The sequence below is a fragment of the Phytophthora sojae genome (assembly GCF_000149755.1).
Source record: "Phytophthora sojae unplaced genomic scaffold PHYSOscaffold_1, whole genome shotgun sequence".
NCBI lineage: Eukaryota > Oomycota > Peronosporomycetes > Peronosporales > Peronosporaceae > Phytophthora > Phytophthora sojae.
In genome coordinates, this window is record NW_009258115.1 from 8,382,211 (window position 1) to 8,406,707 (window position 24,497).

The window sequence follows — 24,497 nt, forward strand, 5'->3', positions numbered from 1 at the left end:
GTGCTTGCCAGCAAGCCATGCTATCTTCCTTGGTTGTGCGCAATGTCGGGACAGCTGATTCACCGCGAAGGCGATATCTGGCCTCGAGACCCGAGCCAGGTACAGCAAACTCCCCACCACTTGTCGGAACGGCATCCTTCTCATCTCTGATTCTTCTTCAGCACTGATTGGGTCAGGAATATGGTCCAGTCTCGTGTTGGGCACCATAGGAGTGCGCGGGGTCCATGGCAAAGCGGTGCAGGGTCTCGTTGATGTATGCCGCCTGTGAAAGTAGGATCTTGCCTGTGCTGCCGCATTCAATGCGGACGCCAAAGAAGTGCGTAGGCTCTCCCATGTCCTTCACCTTGTATTTCAGGTTGAGAGCTCTCATCAACCGCAGTACTACGACCTCGCTTTGGTGAGTCACTAGGAGATCGTCCACATACAGACACGCCAGCAAGATTCCGTTAGCAACGTGCATATAATACAGGCATTCGTCACCTGTCGTAGGCTTCAGTCCGTATGCCTTCAAGAAAGAGTCGATCTCGTGATTCCATTGACGATCCGCTTGCTTGAGTCCGTAGAGCGCCTTCTGGAGCAGCCACACCTTGTTCTCTTGACCGGGTTGCTCGAATCCCTTCACTTGGCGCACGTACACCTTTTCTTTCAGCAACGCTTTCAGGTATGCTGCTGGCACATCGCCTTGACGCATGTTCAGCTTGAACTTGGCCACTAACACGAAGAATACCCGTACACAGATCAGGTCGGCGACTGGAGCCCGTGTCGTGTGTCCACGTAGTCGAGTAGAAAGATCTGCTTGTCGCCTCTAACGCACACTCTGCCTTGTATTGCAAGATGGCTCCTGTCGGACCCGTCTTGATCCGGAACTGCACGGTATTATCAAGCACATGCGCACCTGGGGGCGGGTCCACGAGGACGAAAGTTGCATTGGACGCGAGGGCTTGAATTTCTTGGCAAATTGCTCGTTCCCAAAACGGCCACTGAGGTGATCACCGCGTTTCGGCAATCGGTAAAAAGGCTCGCGAATGATCTCGACTAGGTATAAAAATGCCGCATTTATCTCTCGGGCTGAGATTCGCTCCGAGCGTCTGCGCCGAGTCAGAACCGACGTGCCGTTAATTTTCGCGACCACATCTGGGGATAGACTTGTGTCTTGAAGTCGGTCGGCTGCCTCTGCTGCTTGGTGTAGCCGAGCGTTCGAGCTGGGAGCTTCGACAGAATTGTCGCTGGCTTCGTCTTCACTGGCCGGATCATCCTGCTCGTCCTCCAGCAGTATTTCATCGACCAGCATAGTGTCGAGCAACAGCACGTTCGTTGACTCCTTGATCGGGCGGCCTTCGCCGGGGATGTACACCCTGTAGTCGCGTATGGCGTCCGTAAATCCGACGAATGCGCCTAGCTTGCCGCGACCAGCGAAGCGGACCTTCTTTTGCCGAACTGGGTCTGGTGTTCTCACCGCCAGGGTCTGTCCAAAAATGGGAAGACCTGCCAGGGATGGTTTCGTCCCTAGTAGGCGCTCGTGCGGGGTCATGCCAGCACCGCGCTTGGGGATCCGGTTGCAAATGTACGCAGCATGACGCAACGCGTCTTCCCACAGGTAGTGCGGGAGACTACTGTCAATGAGCATGGCTGCAGCCATTTCGGTTAGCGTCCTGATGGCGCGTTCGGCGACACCATTCTGGCTGCTTCTGTACCGGGTCGTGTGCTGGTGCCGCAGACCTTCAGAAGCAACCAGCTTACGAAAGTCGGGGTTCATGAACTCTGAGTCGCCGTCCGTGCGCACCGTCTTAATGCTGTTGGCTGGAACGTTGACTTGTCTTTCGACGAACTTCAGGAACTCTTGTGCACGTTCACTAGCTTCGCTCTTGTGACGCAGACCGTAGACATTTATATAGTCTCTCCACACCGCAACCATGAAGAACTCATTGCCGTGATAGGACCTTTTGACCGGCCCGCTGAGGTCCATGTGGCACACACCTGCGGCGACTTCGTCACTGCTACTTCGTTGCTTGGGAGCTGGGGCTGTCGTCACTTTTGCGAGTGCGCATGCTTGACAGGCCGGTAAACCCTCGTGTTGCGATATGACCACTCCTCGAACGGCGGGGCTGGAGGTCAAGCGTTTGCAATCTGCTGCATTGAGGTGTCCCAAGCGCCTATGCCACGTCGATAGCGGCACGCTGGTGCGTAAAGCAGAAAGAAGAGCTTGTCCAGGCTCGCTGGGTCGTACCGCGGATGCCTGCGTGACCACCTCGTATACTCCATTATCCTCAAGGGCTCGGAAAAGACTTGTGCGCTTTTGGCCGCGCAATACCGACCAGGTATTGTTCTCGAACCGGACCACGTGATCTAAGTGGACCAATTGCGACACGGAGAGCAAGGTAACCGATAGCGTTTGGACGTGATACACGTTGTTGATGATGACATCCTTGCGCTCGAGCTGGGAACCGTGCTCGGCCATCACCGAGACTTTTAGTTTACCGACCGTTGTGGTGCGGATGACGCGTCCATCTGCCACCTTGACCTTCACGGGAGGGTCGAGTGCGCACAGGTGGGTCATGCCCTTTAGCTGGCCCGTCAAGTAGAACGACGCGCCCGAGTCAATGATGACCCGCGTCCACTTGACGCCGCTACTTCAGGCACTGTCTTCTTTCAACGCGGCGGCCGCACTTCCTTGTAAACGTGCCGCCGTGCCGACACGGTCCGGACAGTCACGAGCAATGTGGCCACTTTGGCGACAGTTGAAGCAGCGTACGCTGTTTGATGCTGCTGCATTGGCGCGATTCGCTTGCCTTGGGTTACGGGCACGATACGATGGTTTCCTCTTGTGCTCGACTACTGTTCTCGTCGTAGGGTGGCTCTGCCGCGGATACGCTTGTCCGCCTTCTTGCTTGATCCATTTAAAACTTCCTTGATCATGAGGTTTGGAGCTGGTGGCTGGCCTCAGAAGCAACTGACCGTCGCACTCGGCCATGTACGCTAAGTGATCGACCAGTCGCTGTAACTTGGTCACAGCGGAGGTTGTCGGAGGCAATCTTTCCACGAATGATTTTAACTCGTCCGAGTACTTGTAGTACGCCCTCTTGATGAAGGTGTGCATCGCATAACGCGCGTTGGCCTCGGTGGAGAGACCACCAGGGAGCGAATCCGCCATGTTGAGCAGCCGCTGCGCGTACACTTGATACGTTTCGCCTCGCGCCTTTTGTTCCATCATCAGCCAGTTTAGCAGCTCATGCTCTGGGAGTTTCGGCTTGTATTTCTCGACGAGTATTTCCCCAGACAGCTCGAGTGTCAGGCCAGGTTGAAATGCCCGCACCTCCGAAAACCAATCGGCCGCATCACCACAGAGTGACGAGGCAAATATGCTTCTGCATTGCACGTCGGTCCACCGGTGGCTGTCCAGAATCTGGGCATCTGTCAGTTGGTTGACAAACTTTCTCCACCAGAGCCGGACGCCTGAATCAAATCCGCCGACTGGTACAAACCCGGAAAATGCCTCGACAGTGATGTTCTTGCGGTTCGGCTTGCCTCCGACCGGCAAATCGCCGATGCCCGCGCACGACGGGACGACTGGTTCTCGAACGGGATCTGGATGGTCGGCGACGTCGAACATGACGGGGGCTCGCGCAGCAGACTGTATTCGAGGGCCGTTGCTGCGGAGCGGACTCGGAGCTTGGCGTGGGCTGAGGTGTCTACTGGGGTCCGTCGGCTGGGCCTGGGCGTGGTTTTGTGCAGAGTGGCCGATCGGCTCCTTCTGGCCAGCTGGAGCTGGGATGGGCAGGGAAGATCTGCTTTCAACAGATGGCCCAGCAATACGCGGGGAGGAATCGCCTTCCTGTTGACCTGCATTGCTCCCACGTGTCTGCCCACGTAGCCCATCTTGGCCGTCTTGGAGTGACCCACGAGTCTGCGTTGTGTCTCCGCTTCTCGCGCTTGGAGCGCCCTGGCGGGAGCGGCTTCTCGGCGGTGCACGTCGAGTAGACAGACTCTACCTTAGAGGTGTCACTGCCAGCGAGGCGGGCGTCACTAGGCGCCCTTGTTGGACCGGGGATTGGGGGTTCAGCAGTGCTGCGATTCTTGGGGAGCGTCGGGGCGGCGTCATAGCTTAGTGGGAGCTTCGACAAGACTCTTAATCTGTAGAACGAGAGATTTGTGGGCTATAGAGCTGGATTGAGAATGAAATGAAACAGAGAACCTGAGGGCTTGGAGGCCCGAGCTACTTGCGCTACTGGATTTCTGCCCTGACTCTCACCGAGTGCTGCCGCTTGCACCAAGTCCGTATCTCACAATTCTCCAAACATTCTGCGGTGCGCCATCGTAAATCGTCCTCTTTAGCTGCATCTGGAAGCTTCTTGGAGAAAGTGGAGCATCTGCGCACGGCGTCCAGCCCGAAATCCGCGAGCTTCGCCTGTCCATCAGCTCCAACGAGAATGTTGCTCAGCTTCAAGTGACCGTGGACGAGCCCTTTTTTATGAAGGTAGTCCAAGCCAAGTGCTGCATCGTGCAGCATCGTCCACATCTTCTTCTTATTGCTGTCCGAGCGTGCCCGAAAGCAGCCCAGAATTCCATCGGTCGTGTCTTCATAGACAATAAAATGCGGCGTGCTCACATGCGACCTGCCTAGCACCTTCATCACATTGGAGTGGTTCAACTGGAATAGCCTTCCCAACCCCCCCCCCCCCCTCCACCTGAACCTGCGCGGACTCGTCCATGACCAAATCGTCCACAGAGAAGAACTCCACCACCACACTCTCGCCAGACTCCGCCATCGCGCCCCGATGCACTCGCCCAAAGTGGCCTCCAGCGAATGGCTCGGCCTCCACCTCCATCTCATACAGAGGCAAGAACCACAAGGGCAACGTCACGTCCGCCCTCTTCACCCCTGCACTGATAACTCTCTCCATCAACGACTTGATCCGACGGATTGACGCCGCGTCGTTCCTCGCCGCCCTCCTCTCCGCCTCAAACTTCAACGTCCCCAAGGCCTCCACCTGAGCCCTCGAGCTCTGCAGACTGCGAATGCACACTGTACTTCTGTCCACTGCATTATTGAGAGCTTGAGTCTGCAATTGGCAGTCGAGCCGCCAGCTCGTGTCCCAATTGGTGGGCGCCCCCACGTCCAGCGCCTCGAACACTCGCGCCAATTGGTCGGTCACTTGCTTCAGGTTACTCGTCATTTTCTCATTCTCAACAACCCTGAAAATAAGGGGCTTGTTGTGATCCGTAGTAGTACGTTTGTTCAGGGATGTACGGGAAGTCCATGCCGTACACACCCGTGAGGAACTGCGCGGGCAATCAACTTGGAGATCCTAACATTAGCATCGGTCGGCAGTGCACCTGAAGCCGCTTGATCTGCTGGGAGTAGGCGGCGACGATGCAACTCATTCGAAGTATCGCGGCTGCAATATCATCAGGTGAGCAACTTTGCGCCAAAAGTCTGTGAGATCGGTGACAGCTCGTTCACGGAACGCCGTGCCGTGTTGACGGACGTTGGAGTAAGACACGTGCAGGGGTTCGTCGCCAACTGTACCAAAGTGCTGTAAGGTTGATCGAGCAATGAATGCTTTTTGACAACATATTTATTATAGACCAACGACAGTAGCGGCCAAAATAGCTTCAGCACCTGCACTTCTGCGACCGTGGACACCTCAGGCAGATGGAGCGGACCGTTCGATGTCTGCTTCGGCCTTCTGCACGCTTTCAAGCAGGCGCCGACATTGCAACGCAGTGGCTTGAAGGGTCTTCACGAGATCGCGCGTGTCGTCCCCGATCTTTGTCGGCGGTGGCGATGACACAGGCGCGGAGCTGAAGCTTCTTCCACAGTCGCTGCAGACGCCAAACTCGCAGCTGCAGTGCTGCTTTTCGCGGAATACCTTCTCCCTCTCGGCAAGAATCGTCATCAAGCGTACAACTTCTCCCATCTTGATGCGGTCTTGGAACTTGTGAGCGCACATGGCCTGGATGAGGCTCCACTCGTCGTCAGAGCAGACGCCGTCGGGGCGTGGAGGCATCTTTTTGTCATTTTCCACAGCCACGAGGAAATCGACGTCATTCAATTCATGGAACGGCTCGTGTCCCGTCAACGCCTCGTACACGCACATTCCTAAGGAATAAACGTCCGATTCGACCCGAGCGTTGGCGCCCGACTTGACCGCAGCATTGCCAAACTCAAGACACTCGGGGGCTTTCCACCTCATTGAAGATGACTGTTCCTGAGCGCTCATGTTGGAGCTCGCTCTCGCAAAGGCGTATTCGAAGTCGGACACAACGCCCGTGCCATCCGCCATCACCAGGAGGTTTGAGCACTTGAGATTCGCGTGTACAATTGGAACTGCCCGGCTGTGAAGGTAGGCAAGGCCGTGAGCAGCGTCCAAGAACAACTTCCACAAGAGATGGCGGTTCTTAGTGAGAAACTGCTTAAAGTTCCCCTTCTCAGCGTGGGCGAGAACCAACAGCCTCGGTGTCGAGATGTGACAAGCACCATACAATGGCAACACGTTCGGGTGGCGCAGGGGATACCACCGCTCCACTTCGTTCTTGAACCAGTCTCCCTTAACGCTGTTATCTTCGTCTGGATCGACGACCTTAACCGCCACCTTGGAGCCAGAGCTGAGCGTACCGAGGTGAAGACTGCGGGTCTCATTGCGCGCAAACGGACTCGTCTCGAAGCGAATGTCGGCACGGGAAACATACCACGAGGATAGGGACGGGGTCGTCGTGATGCCCTTGGCCCTCGCGACTTTGTTCAGCGTGTTGACGAGGAATTGATGTTCTTCCCGCGTTTGCTTGTTCTGACCGTACTTGATCTGGAATTTGATGTCGGCGAGTGTCGTCACCACCTCGGACCCCAGGATGGACGTCATATCGGCCGCAACATCTTGTCGGAGCGTCGCAAATGATGCCGTCACGAGCTCCTGAAGCGTCGCAAACTCTTCTTTGGCTTGCTTTTCAATGAGCTTCTCGCGCTGGATGACAGCTTGGATGCTGTTGGACACGTGCTCGTGACGGTCCGCTACTTCTTCCACGAAGTCGATCCCAATTTTCTCAATCAGGCGGTCGCGTTGGATGTAGAAGTCCATGATGCGCTCCTGGGCGCTCCAGTGGCTGGCGATGCGCGTGAGGATGTCCTTCTGCAGGTGGATCTCGAGAAACCCTCGAATGTCCGTCAAGAGGTCGATATACTTCTTGAGTGTTGCGGTGGCATTGATTTTGCCCCCGCTGGCCATGCGCTCGAGCTGGGGCAGCAGATCACCCACCGCCTCGATGAGGTCCTGGCACATCCCTCGACTCGCACGGAGCTGGTTCGCCAGCTTGGCCAGCGCGACCAGAAGCTCAGCGGCTTCGCCGATGATAGCGACTCCGGTTGCTGCTGCCACAACTTTGACGGTACTTTTGGCCACCTCTGACATTGTTTGCGGTAGAAGCTTGAGCGGAGCGGGGGATTGCGAGTAGCTGAGCAGAATTGAAAATGAATCAGTGGGGGGGGGGGGCTGCCGAGCACTGTGGATTCTTTTAACAAAGACTGATTCTCTGTCTGCAAACCCAAAAAGGACGTATTTCTGAACCGAAACCTCATATATGATGTGATCCGAACGGGTTGACTGTGAGGCAGCCTAGACTTCGTGTCTTGTGGACACGCGCCTCATACACAATCCAAAGGCACGATATGGAACTGAGTTGAAATGAAGCACTTTTGAATTCGCACCGATTTGTCATGGAACTCTCCGATGCTGAGCTTGAGCACCCCCACGAGGCGTTGTTTCACTACGCGCAAGTTGGTGATGCGAACCGAGTTCGCGCGATCTGTGGGTTGGGTCTGATCAAGGAGGTCGACTGGGAGAACGGCAACGGGGTCACGGCTCTTATGGCCGCGTCATTGAACGGGCACGTCCACGTTGTAGAGACTTTGGTCGGTGCAGGGGCTGACGTGCGGGTCCTAACGAACGGCTGCGACGCGCTGATAGCGGCAGCACAGGGAGGACACGCGGACGTTGCGCGATTCCTCTTGAGCAACGGAGCTGACACCCGAAACTGTACGCTCCGAGAAGGCAACTCGGCACTCCATCTCGCTGCCAGTCGAGGTTATGCCGAAATTGTGGAGCTGTTAATTCTTGCTGGTGCCGATGTATTGGCACACAACAAGGACGGCCTTACCGCCTTTCACGTAGCTTGCGGGACTGGCCAGGCTCGCGTGGTAGCTGCGATGGCGGAGACTCTCACTAGCAGGAACGAACTGGGGATCAAGGTCGCTATGTTGGAAAAAGCGCAGCCCGATGGTTCGACGCCAATCATGATAGCGTCGGGGCTCGGGCATTTAAGTGTGGTGGCGATACTCGCTGGGCATGGAGCCGATGCCCTCGCACTGAATCAGAACGGCTTTGATGCGTTCATGGCTGCGATTAACGGAAGACACTTGCAAGTTGTGGAGTTTCTGTTAGAAAACAACCTGGCAGACATCGACGCTGTTCGAGATGAACAGGGAAACTCAGCGCTTCATATCGCCGTCATGCTAGGGGAACCTCATTTCGTGGAGCTTTTAATCCGCGCCGGCGCCGATATTCTGGCCCAGAACAGTGGCGGGGTCACGGCGTTTTACGTCGCTTGCGCTAGAAACCAGGTCGGAATGGTCCGGAGGATGGTTGAGACCCTCTTCGTCATGAATGCGGACGAGTTGCTGGCTTTGATGGTGGCAAAAGCTCGAAATGACGGCGTCACGCCGGTCATCGCGGCTTCTGCGGGTGTCGATTACTCTCAGGTCCGAGAGAGCCACGACCCCACTGGTTTATCGTGTTCGGGGGGGAAACGACGCGCGGACGTTCTACAGTACCTATTGGGAATCGGTGCGGACGTGGGTAGTAGAAGCAATGATGGCATCACACCGCTTCTTCTTGCTTCCCAGTATGGGTGTCTGAAAGCTGTGAACGTTCTTCTCAGTAAGAAGGCAGAGTTGGAGTGCAAAGACTCCTTTGGACGCACAGCATTGTGGCACGCTGTGTACAAGGGGCACATCAACATCACCGCGACTCTGCTTCGATGCGGTGCGGATGTCAACACCAAGGATGCCCGAGAGGATTCACCACTGCACATCAGCACCGGCAATGGGAGGAGGGATATCGTCGAATTACTTCTTCGAACCGGTGCTTATGTCGACGCCCAGAACGTAATGGGCAGCACGCCACTGCTAATCGCTGCTTGTGAGGGCTACGTCGATATTGCCAAAATGCTACTGGCTTGTCATTCAAATCTTGAACATCAGCCACGAATGCCACAAGGCGGAACGGCGGTAGAAGCTGCAGCACAACACGGCCACCTGGAGATTGTACGACTGCTTGGGAGTTGTGGGGCTGAGCTTGATGTTCAAAGTAACACCAGCTATACTCCTCTCATCGCTGCGGCTGGGCATGGCCACGCTGACGTTTGCCAGTTCTTGATCAAGCGCAAAGTGAGACTGACGTCTCAGACTGTGGACGGGCACACCGCTTTGCATCTTGCCGTGGCCAGACGCAGCCAACCAGTAGTCGAAGTGCTTGTCAGAGCTGGCATGGATATCACCATCACGGACAACGAAGGGCTCACGGCGATACACTTGGCAGCTAGAAATGGCGACTTCGAAGTGGTTGAGTATCTCGAGGCGGCCCGAGGCGAGAATAATCTCCGCAACGAGGAAGAGCGGGGCTTGTGGCCCATTTCGTCACTTTACGTATTTTACGGACATGAATCATCGCGTGTGGCAACGAGCAATCCGCCATGGTACATCGATTGGTCAACAATTGCGGTGGAGCAGTCGATCGAAGCTGTAAACTGTCTTGCGGCCACCATCTTTAAAGGCACTTGGCACGGGTCAAACGTAACGATTATCAAGCCGATTGTCGGCAAGACCTTCTCCTTTACGATAAAAGATGCGCGAGGCCCCACAGATGATCGCTATATTCGACGCATGTTCGTGAACGAGGTTTGTCGATGGATTTCACTGAACCACCCGCATGTCGTTAGACTTTTCGGAGCGGGTCACAGGGGGCAGCCCTACTTTGTGGCTGAGCACACGAACAGCAATTTGCGCTCATACTTGAGCACGCACAAATACCGAGTCTGGCGCACGCTCTATCAAGTGGCACTGGGATTGGAGTACTTGCATGAACGCGGGTTTGTTCATGAGCGATTACATGGAGACGCCATCGCCATCGGAGACGACGGACTACCCAAGCTCAGAGGCTTCGGCTTCTTTCTGGTGAAGTCTGACGGATCGGGACGCGAACTGGAGGACCAGCAGCATTGGTTTTCGCCTGAAGTTTTTCTGGGAGGTAAATTATCAGCTGAAAATGACGTTTGGTCGCTGGGAATGTGTATCATTGAGGCCGTAAGCGGCGATTTACCCTACGCGAAAGAGGTTGCGGGGGGGTTGAATGTCCGCGACTTGGTGGGAAGCAAACAACTCCCAAAGCGGCACCCGTCCTTCAGAGACCAGGAATGGAGCTTAGTGACACGGATGTGCTGCCAACGGGGCGAGCGGTTAACGATGCCAGCCGTTATCCTAGAGTTGGAAGACTTGGCACGAAGAGAGAGTAAAAACGAAACCCGCAAGGCTCTATCCGCTCGAACATCTACAACAATTGGTGAATTGGAGGATCTTCTCGAGCGTGCCTACTTGTCATGCGAAGGAAACCATTCTGAAATGCCGATTGACCGCCCCCGGTTGGAGTTGCTACCACGCCTAAGTGAAATGATTGTTCGGCTAAGGGCGACGAACGCAGCAGCCTCAGCTTTATCTGGGTGTTCGACTCTCCTAACTCGTTTCATTGGGATTTCAAAGCAGCGCACTGTCGCGGACGAAGTTAGTGGCTACGCTGTCGGTCGGCAACTCGCGAATTCAGTGTTTGCTCTGCACTGCGAGCTTGATCGGCATCAGAGAGCGCAGGGCGTACCTGTAACCGGGTATTGGAAAGAAACGTGGCAGAACTCGTGGGTCGACCAGCAAAGCTTATTCGGAGAGGAGCTTCGTGAGGTGATGCTTCTGACAAGCTTACCACCGGAGAACCGAGAGGCTCAAGTTGAGAAGCTAATCTGCATGCTCTTCGAGCTCGTCAAACATGGTAGCAATTACGCTGCTATTCCCACTGAAGTCACCATAGCAGCTCGGAAGCAGATTCAGACTGTGCTTGGCGAAAAGATGCGTGACTGGTTTCTACCATGGTACGAGGTGCAATTGAACAGTACGCAATACTTCAAGAGAGGGGGGTTTGGAGAAGTCTACCACGGCGAATGGATGGGATCTAAGGTAGTGCTCAAGAAATTGCATCCCGAAAAGTTTGATGAATCGACATTCATCCGAGAAGTGGAGATCTGGTTCAAGTTGTCCCATCCGAACGTGCTGAAGCTCTTTGGTGCTTGCCACGTCGGGCAGCAATTCTTCGTGTCCGAGTGGGCGGGCCACGGCCAGTTGGACGCCTATCTGAGGGAGCATCGTAACCTCGTGTGGGAGAAGCTGCACGAGGTTGCGCTTGGGCTGCAGTATCTTCACGCAAACATGATCATCCACTGCGATCTGAAGTGCAACAACATACTGGTGGGTTTGGACGGCAAGGCAAAGGTGTCAGACTTTGGACTCAGCTCAATCTCGCGCGACACAGAGGTAGACACGGCACAGCAGACATTTGGGAACGTGAGGTGGGCAGCGCCTGAAGTGATGGGAGGGGCGGCTCCCTCGCGTGAGTCCGATATCTACTCGTTCGGCATGTGCATCATCGAGGCAATCTCAGGCAGACTGCCGTATTTTCACATACGCGATCTGGCAGAGATACGCCCACGTGTACTAAGAGGAAGATTTCACCATCAGCCGGAAGAATTCGAGAGCAAGGCCCACTGGGAGCTGGTGCTGAAGTGCTGCGAGTACGATAGCTCCAAGCGTGCTTCGCTGCCAGAAATTGCTGCGATGCTCTGGAAGTTTGCGGATGAAGAGCGACGGCGCATCAATTCCACTGCCGAAAAAAAGGTTGGAGACAGCATCCGGTGCACTGCGATTAAAGATCAAGTCGAACAACCTGACGAGCCTTCGGGGCTTGTTATTTCAAAAGCTAGCAATTGTGCCGACGATGGCACGAGTCATCGATGCGTCGAATCATCGGAGCTTGTTCAAGATCTCAACGGGAAGAACTCCATCGAGGGGACAGAGCTTGGTCCTATTGGCCTGAAGAGCAAGGAAACTGGCGGCAACAAGTGTGAGGGCGATTCAGGCGCCGAAAACCTTTTGGTACTCTCTCTCGCGAGTCTGCGAGGATCTTTTGACAATCAAGATGGTTGCGCTTACAGCAATGGTGTGCTCGACAAGGCTGCAACAGAAAGTCAGGGCGAATTGGTAGTTGAGGGCCTGTCGACACTGGCACTTTCAGAGGCAAGTGCGCGAGATGAATATGCACGCAGCGCCTAGCCTGAATCCGCAGCAACTTATTATGAAAACTTCTGCGTTTTCTGTGCGCCTGCAAATTATATCCGCCTATTCCATTCGCTGCGCTCACTGCACTGCGGATAATACATAACTAACGTGAAGCACTTGAGATCTTCGGGTTGCTCGCTAGGCGTTTATCTTACTCGTGTGTTGATATTAGAATTTACTAGTAGTTCTACTTGATTCTAGGCTAGCTACCTAACTGCAGCCACCGCCGCCGACGATCTGCAAGCACGCCGTGCTGGGGATGATCGCCAGCAAGTTGAACACGGCGCTGATGAGGAAGGCGCAGCCAAACGAGCCAAAGACCCACCACGTCGTGCTTTTGTCGCCCTGAGCTCCAAACCGGTGCAAGCGCTGGAGCTCCTGCTTCTGTCTGGGTAGGAAGATGAGCGCCACGATGCTGATCAGGCGAATGGAGTAGCACAGCCCAAGTCCGAACACCACTTGGCCGCTCTGCTCCTCCGTGTCGAACATGCTCGGGGTCTCGAACATGTAGCCAAGTCCGTTCGAGAACGTCGTGGCCAGCAGTCTCATGATGCTGCTCATGGACACGATCATACCCACGAAAGCCCCTTCGCCACCGACTGGGGCGATTTCAGCTGCAATGGCGACCTCCAGGATGACCAACGCACCGCGCGGGAAACCTCGGAGCGCTGTGATGAAGAGAAACGCTTGTTGGCTGCGCATATCGGGCTCCATGGCCGCCATGAAGAAGAAGATGACTTGGGGCAGCATCATGACGACCAGCAGGCTGATGGAGATGCACCAGCGCCACTTGCAGTTCAACGCGCAGAACTTCCACGCCGCAGCAGCCAGCACGTACATGACCTCCATCGTGATGTTGCTCGAGGACTCGGCCTTGTCCGTGAAGTTGCACCAGATCTCGAGCTGCGCGTGCGGGTACGTGAGCGTGAACTCGGACAGGAAGACGAAGATCATGAAGAAGCGGATCACGCGCGTCGACGCCTCCTTGGCCAGCGCAGACCGCAGTCGAGTCCAATGGATCCGCAGCGTCTTGAAGCAGCTCGTGGACGCGCGTCGGATCTCCTCCTGGATGAAGATGTGCGACTCGTCCGCGCCGTAGTTGGTCTCTCCATCGTCGATCGGCGGCGGGTCCGGGTCCTCGTAGAACAAGGAGATCAGCATGAACAGCGGCACGAGCGAGTAGAACATGAAGAAGAGCGCCGTCTCTCGGAACGAAACCAGCGGCGTGAGTCCGAACTCGGTGATGTTGAAGATGGCCATGTCGGACGCCAACTGACCCGCGAGATTGCCCATGAACTGGGTCAAGATCAACGACCCCAGCGCCTCCCCCCGTTGCTCAAGCGGCTCACGACGAGTCTGCGTGACAACGTAAATCTCTGCGATCACCAAGGCCAAGATGCTGCCGAAGCTGGCCAGCATGAAGAGCGCGATGTAGCCATCGATCAACGCCACGCGATGCTCCAGCGCCGCCTCCGTCGCCTCCTGATCGGTCAACGCGTTGTACTCGAGCGTGTAGTTGAGAATGGCCATGGCGAAGCACGCGACGAGGATCATCGCCCAGCCGGCGATAATGTACGCCTTCCGTCGAGAGCCCAACAGAGGCACAGAGTCCGAGAAGAAGCCCCACACGAAAGTGTACGACCACGGCAGCAGCATGAGTACGTCCGCTGCCTCGGCCTGATACGTCTCGAGCTCCAGCTCCGCCTGCAGCAGCGGCAAGAGGCCTCCTGTCAGACACGTGTGGAAAGCTCCTGCGAACAGCGTCGACACCAGCAGCCCAATGTGGCGGCACGAGATGTAGTCTATTGAGCCCTTCGTGACCGCGCCGTCCTCCGACGCCACCGAGCTGTTGACTGCGTTGATGGAGACTCCGTCGCCGCCGAGTCTCATGGTCTTGGAGCTGATCATGGCTCCGTCGTAGTCCACTACTGCACACGTGCTGTCGAGGGGGTCGTTCTGCCTAGAGCTGATGATGGGGATGTCGAATACGTTGTCCCCTCTCCTGGTACTGCCCGGGACTGTGGTCGCGTACGAGTCGTCCATCGCTGCAGTGTTCCTGACTTCATATTCAAAGCGTTCGCGGCGGTGGCGTCTAGGAGGAGGAGGTTGGTGTCTGCGTGGAGCTGCTGGGGCTTCAAGGCCCTTTTTACTATTCGGAGCTCTTCGGTGGTTGCTCTCCGGTCTGGCTCGAGTTCTGGCGGGCTTGGCACACGAGTCACCGTTGCTGCTCCCGCCGCTGCCGCTGCTGAACAGCGTCCGACGCACCATTCTACCTGCCACGCTACGCCGGACTCGCTCGGCAGACTGCGGCAGTCAAGTCGAAATGTGGGCAACCGAGACACCAGATGAGCCCAAGAGCTGCTTGCAGCTGGGCTCATGCGTTCGGACCAAGTGCTCGTCCGTAATCCCGTGGACTCATCGTTTCTACATCGAGCGACCGGCTTGCGATTTGAAGCCCCAGCGCCGGCCAATGTCCAGGCGGGTCACCCCTTCAGCTGTTGCGGCGGCAATTACACCAATCGAGGCTGGAAGGCGCCGTGAAACCAGTTGCCTGGCCTACGACGGTTTGAGGCGCGGCCCAGAAGCAGACCGAAGTCGTCCTGATGCCCATGCCGCATTACATCAGCGTTGAACTTGGCTTAGGTAGTCGTTCAAGTGACCGGCGAACCAACGCGAGGGGAATCGGCAAGGAAACCGAGTGCACCTGTATCACTGAAGTCGTCGATAGGTGTGGCGCCAAAGGTTCACAACGCAATGGCCCCTCCATGGCCGAAGTCGACTGGGGCTTTCCGGTCTCCGGCTCGCGTTCGTCTCTCGTTGATTCGGACCGTATCACGGGCATAAAGCCCGAATCCGATCTTTCAATCGCTCACGCGCGTCGTGAAGCACAAAGCACTCGGCTGTCGACGCCACGGTGTTTTCGTTGTGGACAAGATTACCCTCCTGACTCACTACAGTAAGCTGTAGAATTGCTAGAAGGTAACTTTGCCAGCGTTCTGACACAACACTCGGCTGTCTTTCAGTGTTGTATTCTGTGTGAGCTCAATAGTGTGTATTACTATCATACTTTCTGGTTGAGTTCGCTGGGGTCTCTCTAGGAAGTGACTGCCTCATTTGGTCAGTCAGTAGGTTGGTAGATACGCTGGCATCTCGGGTCGAGGATGTCCAGCGCTTATAAGTTAGGTAGGTTTCGTTGATACGGTATCGGCTACCGTTCTTCCAGCACGGCGTAGTTGAATCCGCGCTCCATCGACATGCTGGAGCTGGCGATGCTGCTATTGCTGTAGATGCTGGCCAGGTCCTCTCTCGTGCCCAGGAACGAGTTCTGGTCGCTGATGCTCACGTCGTCACCGATGTCGCTGACTCGGCGCTCGCGCTCCAGCATCGCGCGCAGTCTGTCGGCCACCTGCCCAGCCGTAGGCCGCAGCGTCGGCTCCAACGTCAGACACTCGTGCATGAGCATTGCAACCCCGCGCGGGCACCGATCCGACAGCGACGGGTTGATGGCTCCAGTGCGCAGCAGCTCCAGCACGGCGCTCTCGGGCAGTGGCTTGCCGTTTGACAGCGTGACTTCGGAGAAGGGCAGCTCGTGGCTGTCCAGCTCCGACAGGATCACGCCGAACGAGTACACGTCCACGGCCGTGGAGTACTGCGCGTCTCCGGACAGGACTTCGGGCGCGATCCAGCGGTTGGTGCCGATCGAGCCGGTCATGGCGAACTGCTCGACGGGGTCCTCCTCGGCATCCTCTCCTTCCGATGAGTGAGCGATGCCGTACCGACTGACGCCGAAGTCCGCCACCTTGGCCGTGTACGTCGAGTCCAGCAGCACGTTGCGCGACTTGAGGTCGCGGTGGAGCACGGGCTTGGGCTGGCGCGAGTGCAAGTAGGCCAAGGCTTCGGCGATGTCCAGCGCCATGGCCAGCTTCCTCGAGCCCCACGCGCGCGCTCGGACGTCGCTGCGCGTGCGCGAAAGGTATTGGCGCAGGTCGCCGCCGCTCATGAACTCGAGCACCATCTGCAGGTCCGACGCGTTGCCCGACGAGCCACCGCTGGACTCGAGCTTGGACGGCGTGGACCAGGCCACGCCGTAGAACGCGACGATCTTGGGGTGGTTCAACGTGGCCAGGAAGCGGATCTCGGCCACGAAGCGCTTCATGGCGTTGCGCGCCGGGGACCCCTTGGACTTGGACTTGGAGCGCGTCCTCGTGTTGGACGCGGTGGTGGCCACGGTGTTGCCCGCGCTCAGGCGACTGTGGCGACTGTTCTTCCTCCACGACTTGGTCCGGGGCAGCGACGGCTGCATGGGGGGCGACAGCTTCTTCACCACCACAGTGTCGCCCATGTACGTGGCGAGCCAAACGGTTCCGTAGGCCCCAGCGCCCAGCGGACGAATGGGCGCGATGTTCTCGGCGTCGATGCGCCAGGACGCCAGCGCTTCCTCGTCCTCCTTGGTCAGCGTAGCGCCCGCAGCGAGGGCTCCTTTCCGTCTCGACGACGTCGGGTAGGGCGGGGGGAGTGCTGCCGGCCCCGCCTCCAGGTCTGCGCCGCCTTCCGCCTGCTTCTTCTTCTGCCGCTTGCAGCAGAAGAACATGACGACGGCGAACGCCAAGAGCAGGATCAACGGGATGCTGATGCTCAGCCACAGCTCCAGATTCTTGTCGTCCGCCGATTCCATTGACGACGCCGTCAGCGAACCGGCACCACTGTCGGTGCCGGTGCCGCTGGAGACCGCCGATCCGGAGGACCCGGAAGAGCTCGACGACGTCATGTCCAGCACGTCCGTCGTCTGCGCTTCGGCCTCACCTCCTTCCAGCCATCTATGCATCGCTCGGGTAGTTCGTGTATGGGCAGGTGGGTGGATGGGTGGATGGGTGGACGGGGGTATGTAGATGACGCGGTGGACACGGTGGTGGACAGGTAGAGTAGCTGGGGCTGGTAGTACAGTACACGGGTGAACCTGTTTCTTATTTGCCGTCTTATTCGCGCGTGGTTTCAGTTGTTTGCCGGTTTGTGCGGTCGTTGGCCTCCGTCGACCAGCGGCCCAAAGCCCAAGTGCCTTGCAGCCTTCGCTTGCTCGCTGCGCTCCACGTTTTCTCGCCAGTGTATGTACGGCTCGAGCAGAGACCGACTTGGGCCGAGCGACATGTGCACCGTAGGGATTCGCGGGGGAGCATGAGATTGGCCATGTTACATACGGACAAAAAGGGGATCGCGGCATTGCACGGTTCCAAATTAGAGGAACTTGTCTTCTGTCATGGAACTGAGATACAGCTTTCATTCGAATATATGGTACTTACAATTTATGAATGCACAGAGTCTTTTTGTGGCATATTGCCTACTATGCGGCATACTTCAGGATCGGCCGATTTTTTCGTGCCGACAACCTGCACAACGGTCTTTGACAACCGAGCGGGCCCGAATGTGGAGGCGCGGCGGTCTCGCGTGAGCCCGTGTTGGCACTTTGCGCGTTCTTACCGTCGATCTCGCCCACGAAGCGCACATTGTCACATGCGCCGCTCGGGTTGCTTACGTCTGGCTCCGAGGTGACGGAGAACTTAAAGATTTAGTCGCTTCTTCTGCATTTGAGGCGGTTCAACTCGCAGGTTTCCTGCGGATTGCGGTCGCGTGGATTCTGCCGCTCCACTCGTGGCTCGCACTGGAGAGAGCCCTACGACAGGAGTGGTCCGGAACGGATGCAAATATTTTTTCGGACGACAACCCCACACATCGTAAGGTGATTGATTCCGGTCATTACTAGTGTATTAATACATGCATCCTTGGTGGACAGCGAGTGGATGGATCGTGGACGGAGAAGACTGGGGGGTAATACACTACAAGCATCTACCATCTTACACGCCCACATGGTTGCAGCTATGGAGCGCTGGAAGGAAGAGCGAGTTCACACAACCCGCTGGAACTCTCTTGGCCACCCTAGCTCGAACAGTGAAGCGAGCACACATCGTGCAATGCATCGCAATAGTCGGACTTCAATAGGCGAAGAAGCGAGGAGGAAAAGACAGCGTTGCCGTCAATTTCGCAGCGCGTAGAGAGATTTCAGCTTAACTGAGAACGATCCATTCACGGTCGCCGTCAATTTCGCAGCGCGTAGAGAGATTTCAGCTTAACTGAGAACGATCCATTCACGGTCGCCGTCCACGCTGCTTGGACGGACACGTTGCCATAGAGTTCTTTTCGTCGTTGTCATCGAGTGAACCGCAGGTCGACAAAATGACGGGGAAGTGGTAACAACATTTGCACGCGTCTTTGTGGAGGGCTCTCTGAGTGGAAAAACTGAGCGCGCAAGGATCGTGCTCTCTCTCTCGGTGGGGAAGGAAGGAGTGCACAGCGACAGCAGAGCTCAACGTCGAGCTGTCGCTGTCACGCTGTACAGCGAAGTGATCACACTCTTTGCAGAACGAAGCTCTCTTGTCCTCCTTCACCGACCGAAAACGTGTTGTCGCCGAGTCCAAAGCCGTGGAGGCGGTACGGCTCCTGTTGCTGCACGAGAACTCCAAAGCACGGCACGATTCGTATCGGATACGTCCTCCCCTCCTGGAAAATTTTATTGTCCCTTGTTTTCAAGTTTGATCGGCCGCCTCACCTCCCTCGAGCCAACCGGTAGTTTGTCGGTGTATTGCGAGTGGAGTCATTTCGCTGGTGGGCAAAAGTTAACCTACGAATTGCGATACGCCGTCGCGCCAAGTGCCTGCAACGTTCCTCGCCCTGATATCTCAAGTCCTGTGGTTCAAGTTCGCGCGCGTCTGGCAGTCAGACTGACGGAACATGGGGGAAGTTGGTGACTCAAAGTGCTCTGCAACGCGGGATTCCCGCACTTGTGACAAGAAGAAGTGTGCAAGATAAAGGTGGGCGTGCAGACGAAGGACCAGATCGAAGCGTGGGTGGAGCTCCGAAAGTATCCAGTCATCGGCGGAGGAGGAGATCGCTGCGTTCATTCTCCAAGCTGCCACTCAAGTGACAAGGCCAGCTCCAGCCCATTCTGCTGACAAACAATTATCCATGGACAGCGCGTTGCTTCCGCGCAGTAACTCGGCCGATGAGGAGACGATCTCCATTGTGGCGTACGGAACGGAGCCACCACACCCTGAAGTTCCCCGATCGGCGAGCGATAACCGGAATTCGTGGAGAGGTTCCCCTTCCAACATCCAGACAAACTACCAGCCTCCTGACTGGGCCTCGGACGATGGTGCGGTCGTTGACGGCAGTGCCAGACGCATCGCTGTCAATTCAGGGACTGATACGAACACCAGTGCAGACTCGGCGTCGACATCAACTCCACCTCTTCCTGGTGGCAACAGCTTCCGGAGTAACTCGAGCGCAAAACCGGATCCGACAGCATCCACAAAGTCACCGGAGGTGGCAACAACGCCACCAACAAACGCGACCATGCGCCCACTGACGCTCTACGGCAAGGACATCCTCCACATTTTCCCCTTTGGCTCGACAGCGCACGACCCCGTAAAATGGTCGGATACCCTCGGAGCTGTCGATACCGAGGACGACTACTCAATTCGAGACCCGCACTTCGACCTCACCAACGGAAAAATCATCAAGCTCTTCTCACTGTCCAACCCCAACGGTAAGCTGATGAAGGGATCGCGAATTGACCAAGACTTTTACTGAAATTTCGATCATGTTATGAATTTTAGAGCAGGGAATGCTGTCATACGAAGGTTTCCGCTGCGGTCTGGAGGCTATGGGCATCGCTTGTGACAGTGATCGGCAGTTCCAGGCGTTCGTGGATGTGGTGGACGAGAACAAAAGCGGCGACATCTCGTACGAAGAGTTTCTGTGCGCCATCCAGGAGATCAAGCTCGCTCAGCTGTTCAACGACCCGTTCATCAGCACGATGCCGACTCTGCAGGCGAGTCCGAAGTCGCCTGTATCGCTCGGCTCGATCGAGTACTCGCCGGACCGCATTCGAAGCGTCTGCCCGATCAACCAGGTCAAGAGCTTCATCTACTCGAGCAAACCGAACTGGGCTGCGGTTCGCTGGATCAACGTGAAAGGGATTAACACGCTGTTGATTCGCCGCCTCTCCGTCCGCTATCGACTGCACCCGCTCGCGATCGAAGACACACTGGGGCCGGACGTTAAGCGGCCGAAGTACGTGAAATTCGACGAGCATTCGTTCCTCATCCTCCAGACGCTGCACCCGCGCAACATGGCGCTCGTCAAGAGCTACCAGCAAATGTTCCGCGCCTCGCAGTTCGTGTTGCCGGAGGACGACGATCCCTTCGATAAAATGAGCGCCGGCGAGCTCGAGTTGCGACTGAAAGAGCTAAACGTTGGACACGTCATGTCTCCACCGCAGCAGCTCAGTCTGTACGTCATGGAGGGGGTTCTCATCAGCGTTCAGGGGGAGAATACGCTCTGGTCGGCTCTAAAGCGACGGCTGCATGTGTCGTACTCCAAGGTCCGTCAGCACAGCACAGCGTTCCTCATGTACACGATCATGGACGTGTGCGTGAACGAGCTATCACCAATCTCCCAGACGTTTGGTGCTAAGTTACTCATGCTCGAGCGCCTGATGATGCTGCAACCGCGATATTTCGACTTGGGTCGCATCGCCGCCTGCTCCAAGCAAATCAAGGGGCTTCAGGTGCACTGCCGACCGATGCGTGAAGTTATCTCGAAGCTCATTTCGTCTGACGACTATCAAGGCGAGACGCTGCAGTACTTTGCTGACGTCCAGGAACACCTGACGACCATCGAGGAGGAGTGCGAACGCAACCTCGACCGCTGCAACGGCCTCGTGGACGAGTTCAACAACGCGCGCGCCTCGCAGCAGAACGACGTGAGCTACATCTTGGCGCTCATCGCCGCGATCTTCCTGCCGGCGCAGTTCCTCACGGGTGTCTACGGCATGAACTTCCCGTACATCCCCGAGCAAACGTACTACTACGGTTATTTCATCTGGTGGGCGATCATGCTGGTCGTCGCGGGGCTCATCGTACTGTTTTTCAAGTACAAAAGGTGGCTGTAAGAGGGAATACATACAACTTGATGAATATCTCAAGTCGAGGCTGTTCTACACAGCCTGGCTCTGTTGGAAGATGCTGTTCTGTGCAGTGGCTACAGAAGCATACACTAAAGCCGGTCTTGGACCAAGACCAAGGGATCAGGAGTCCTGGTCACATGAATGCACTCTAGGAGGTAAAACTTAGTAATGCTACTTGTAACGAAAGTGCAATCTGAATGTTCAAAATAATCGACGAGCTATTGGTTCTGCTTCTGGTTCAGCTATGGCCGCCGCACTCTCTGCAGGTGACGCCCGCGCTTGCTGGTGGCAGAGTTAACGTCGGGCGTAGGCGCTGGGGTGGCGATTGCATTGCGCACCACAGCGCACCAGGGTCCATGCTCGCAAGAAAGAGAAACAGCAGTGGTTCACCCGTCAGCTACTTGAAGAGCTGACTGCAATGAACTGAGTGTCCTTGGAGACTAAAAGTTAACTGGGTAAGCCAAGAACCCGTGTTGTCTGGATGGTTGTGTTGATCCCCACACTGCAAACAAAGCCGCGAGCCAATAACTACCCACCGACGAACAAGTTGGGCAAGCGAGTGCCACGAAAGCCGCTTCAGCAATCACCTCGTGAAGCTGAATTCGTCTCGTCAGGTTTTTCAGGAGAAGTCCAATAAACGAGAGAAGGATCTATCGAGGTAAGTGGAACTTCACCGTCGATGATCGAAGAAGTGCTACCGTCGGTCATTTCTCCAAACATTCCGGAGCGCGCCACCTTACTTAAATCGTCCTCCATAGCTGCACCTGGGAACTTCTTCGAGAGCATCGAGTATCTGCGCATAGCGTCCAGCCCAAAATCCGCGAGCTTCGCTTGTCCACTTGCTCCAACGAGAATATTGCTCGGCGTTGGACAAACACTTTCTTGTGGAGGTAGTCCAAACCAAGTGCTGCATCGTGCAACATTGCCCACATCTTCCTTTTATTGTCGGCTGAACGCGCCAGAAAGCAGCCCAGATTGCCGTTGGTCGTGTCTTCATAGACGACGAAAGGCGGCGTGCTCCCATACGACCTGCCCAGCCGGTCCACCACTACTTTTAAACAGACACAGGCCGGCAACGTCACGTCCCCTCTATTCACTTCTGCACGAACTCTCTCCATCAACGAATTGATCCGACCTATTGGCGCCCCGACTACTACGGTCCGCGCGTTTGACCTTTTTCGTATGACGCCGCTGGTCGCGAGGGTGCTGATACGGAGGTGCGCTTCAGCTACGCCGACAAGATTCTACACGACTAATTCATCAATTAAAACTTTTATATCGCGGTTTGGTAGAGTCTACCTACTCGGCCCCACTTACCCGAGACTTCTTTGACGAGTTCGGTGATTCTGTCTGTCCGGCTTCATTCGAGCGTCTTTTCTTCGAAATTGGCCCGACTTCGACAACCAAAATGAGCTTTCCGGCGCCGGATTCCCTCGTACCACCGCCAGTAGCCTTTGCCTCCATCAGCTCCTGGAACCGTTGCACCTCGCCACTGCGCGAAATTCGGTAAAAGTCCGCGTGTTGCAAGCCAACGTGCTCCAAATACTTAGATGCCGACATCTTGGAGACGTCTGGCTTGGGTGGGGGAGTCACCTGGCCAGTAGGCACGTTTGATTCAGCGCACGATTGCGCATCAGATTCCACGCCAGCCGTGCGCTCGGTTACAGACTTCTTAGCCTTGGTTATGTGGTGTTCAGACTCAGTGTAGTCGGTTGTCGATTGCTTAAGCTCCGTGCATTTGGTCGTCTCCTTACATTCAGCCGTCTCCTCACATTCGGTCGTTGCCTTCTTCGTGAAGTATTTATCTTGCAGTTTTTGGACCGTCACCAAATGGATGCCTGTCAGCTTCGGCACACGCGCTAGAATTCGTCTCAGCTCATCCAAAACCAAGGATCCACGATCCTTGCATTCGCCGGAAAGAATCATCTCCTTATCCACACCGATTGTGCAACGGGGTTACATGGAATAGTGACCCTGTCACTATTCCAAAATGGCTACATCGGTCACTCCCCTGGATAGTGACTCAAGTGGCCTCAGAGCCAACAGATACATTTTGTATGACACAAACTATAGGGAACTTAGGATTTGTATGCAGCCCAAATCTGTACCAACCTATAAATACATTCAGTCTTAGATCTACCGCTTTTCAAGTCAAGTCGTCCTCTTCAGACCAGGGACACGTGAACGGCTGTTCACTTGGAGTTTGTATACTCCTGCTTCCTCTGTTAAGAAGTGCTGTGTGCCCCGTCACACTTGTTAGCACTTGTAGTCAATCCTACGCCTACGCGGGTAGATTGGACTACTTGAATTCTCTGTGGTCTCATCGAGTGAGCCAAGATGGATCGTACGGAGTTTCCCCATCTGAACGACTCGCAGTACGAGTCCGTTCGTAAGATGGCAGGCATCTTTGGGACAGATGCCCTGCGTAGCTTAGCGGTGGCGACGCCGGCTGAGCAGGTTGAGCGTATCAACGCGTTCGACACCTACGAGCGAGGGCTCATCGCCCACGTTCAAGGGCTGCAGGCCACTGCGGCCGCACCGAAGCCGGTGCAACTGAAGCCCCTGCGGCTGAAGGTTCACCCCTTCGAAGGGAAGGAAGGAGAAAACCTTCACTTCTGGGCTCGAGAGGTTGAGCTCGCGATGGACGCGGCTCTCGTCTCGGACGAGCGACTCCGTGTCGCCTTTGCGCTCTCCAACCTTAGTGGTCGCGCTAAGAGCTGGGCGTATACGCGCGAAGCGACGACGCCTGGATGCTTCGCATCATAGTCCCAGCTGTGCGAGCAGCTGGGGGCCGCGTTTCTTCCGGCGAACTACGAGTACCGCCAGCGTTCGCGCTTCCTCGCCTGCAAACAAGGAAGGCGCGAGCTGCATGAGTACATCCAGGAGATGCGAGTGCTCACTGCCTCTTTGGTGGGGAACCCCCTGCCTGAACACATCAAGCTGACCGTGTTCTTGGACGGTCTGCGTGTCGGTCCTGCCCGCACGCAACTGTTTCGTGTGCAAGCAAACACAATGGAGGAGGCGATTCAAATCGCCCTCCAGGAGGAGTAC

At 56.1% G+C, this 24,497-nt stretch overlaps 8 protein-coding genes across 8 annotated transcripts; 3 read left to right on the top strand and 5 right to left on the bottom strand.

Moving 5' to 3' along the window:
• Positions 1-2,947: 2,947 nt before the first annotated feature.
• PHYSODRAFT_379991 (hypothetical protein) lies at positions 2,948-3,400 on the bottom strand (the record flags this gene model as incomplete). The annotated part of the gene is made up of 1 exon (XM_009518074.1): positions 2,948-3,400. A coding segment is annotated over one exon (453 nt), but the record flags the coding sequence as incomplete, so codon positions are not given.
• An 822-nt stretch (positions 3,401-4,222) lies between these two features.
• On the bottom strand, positions 4,223-4,507 carry PHYSODRAFT_469139 (hypothetical protein; the record flags this gene model as incomplete). The annotated part of the gene is made up of 1 exon (XM_009518075.1): positions 4,223-4,507. The coding sequence occupies one exon, from the start codon at positions 4,505-4,507 to the stop codon at positions 4,223-4,225; it is 285 nt and encodes a 94-aa protein (XP_009516370.1).
• Positions 4,508-5,924: 1,417 nt separating this feature from the next.
• PHYSODRAFT_459580 (hypothetical protein) lies at positions 5,925-6,518 on the bottom strand (the record flags this gene model as incomplete). Its single annotated transcript, XM_009518076.1, has 2 exons — positions 5,925-6,377; positions 6,447-6,518. Coding segments are annotated over 2 exons (525 nt in total), but the record flags the coding sequence as incomplete, so codon positions are not given.
• A 2,741-nt stretch (positions 6,519-9,259) lies between these two features.
• Positions 9,260-9,625, top strand: PHYSODRAFT_477322 (hypothetical protein; the record flags this gene model as incomplete). The annotated part of the gene is made up of 1 exon (XM_009518077.1): positions 9,260-9,625. A coding segment is annotated over one exon (366 nt), but the record flags the coding sequence as incomplete, so codon positions are not given.
• Positions 9,626-11,164: 1,539 nt separating this feature from the next.
• Positions 11,165-11,920, top strand: PHYSODRAFT_477133 (hypothetical protein; the record flags this gene model as incomplete). The annotated part of the gene is made up of 1 exon (XM_009518078.1): positions 11,165-11,920. A coding segment is annotated over one exon (756 nt), but the record flags the coding sequence as incomplete, so codon positions are not given.
• Positions 11,921-12,637: 717 nt separating this feature from the next.
• PHYSODRAFT_476666 (hypothetical protein) lies at positions 12,638-14,695 on the bottom strand (the record flags this gene model as incomplete). The annotated part of the gene is made up of 1 exon (XM_009518079.1): positions 12,638-14,695. The coding sequence occupies one exon, from the start codon at positions 14,693-14,695 to the stop codon at positions 12,638-12,640; it is 2,058 nt and encodes a 685-aa protein (XP_009516374.1).
• Positions 14,696-19,279: 4,584 nt separating this feature from the next.
• Positions 19,280-21,431, top strand: PHYSODRAFT_552568 (hypothetical protein; the record flags this gene model as incomplete). The annotated part of the gene is made up of 2 exons (XM_009518080.1): positions 19,280-20,024; positions 20,095-21,431. The coding sequence occupies exons 1-2, from the start codon at positions 19,445-19,447 to the stop codon at positions 21,429-21,431; spliced, it is 1,917 nt and encodes a 638-aa protein (XP_009516375.1). The 5' UTR covers positions 19,280-19,444.
• A 1,314-nt stretch (positions 21,432-22,745) lies between these two features.
• PHYSODRAFT_322663 (hypothetical protein) lies at positions 22,746-23,372 on the bottom strand (the record flags this gene model as incomplete). The annotated part of the gene is made up of 1 exon (XM_009518081.1): positions 22,746-23,372. The coding sequence occupies one exon, from the start codon at positions 23,370-23,372 to the stop codon at positions 22,746-22,748; it is 627 nt and encodes a 208-aa protein (XP_009516376.1).
• Between the last annotated feature and the right edge of the window lie 1,125 nt (positions 23,373-24,497).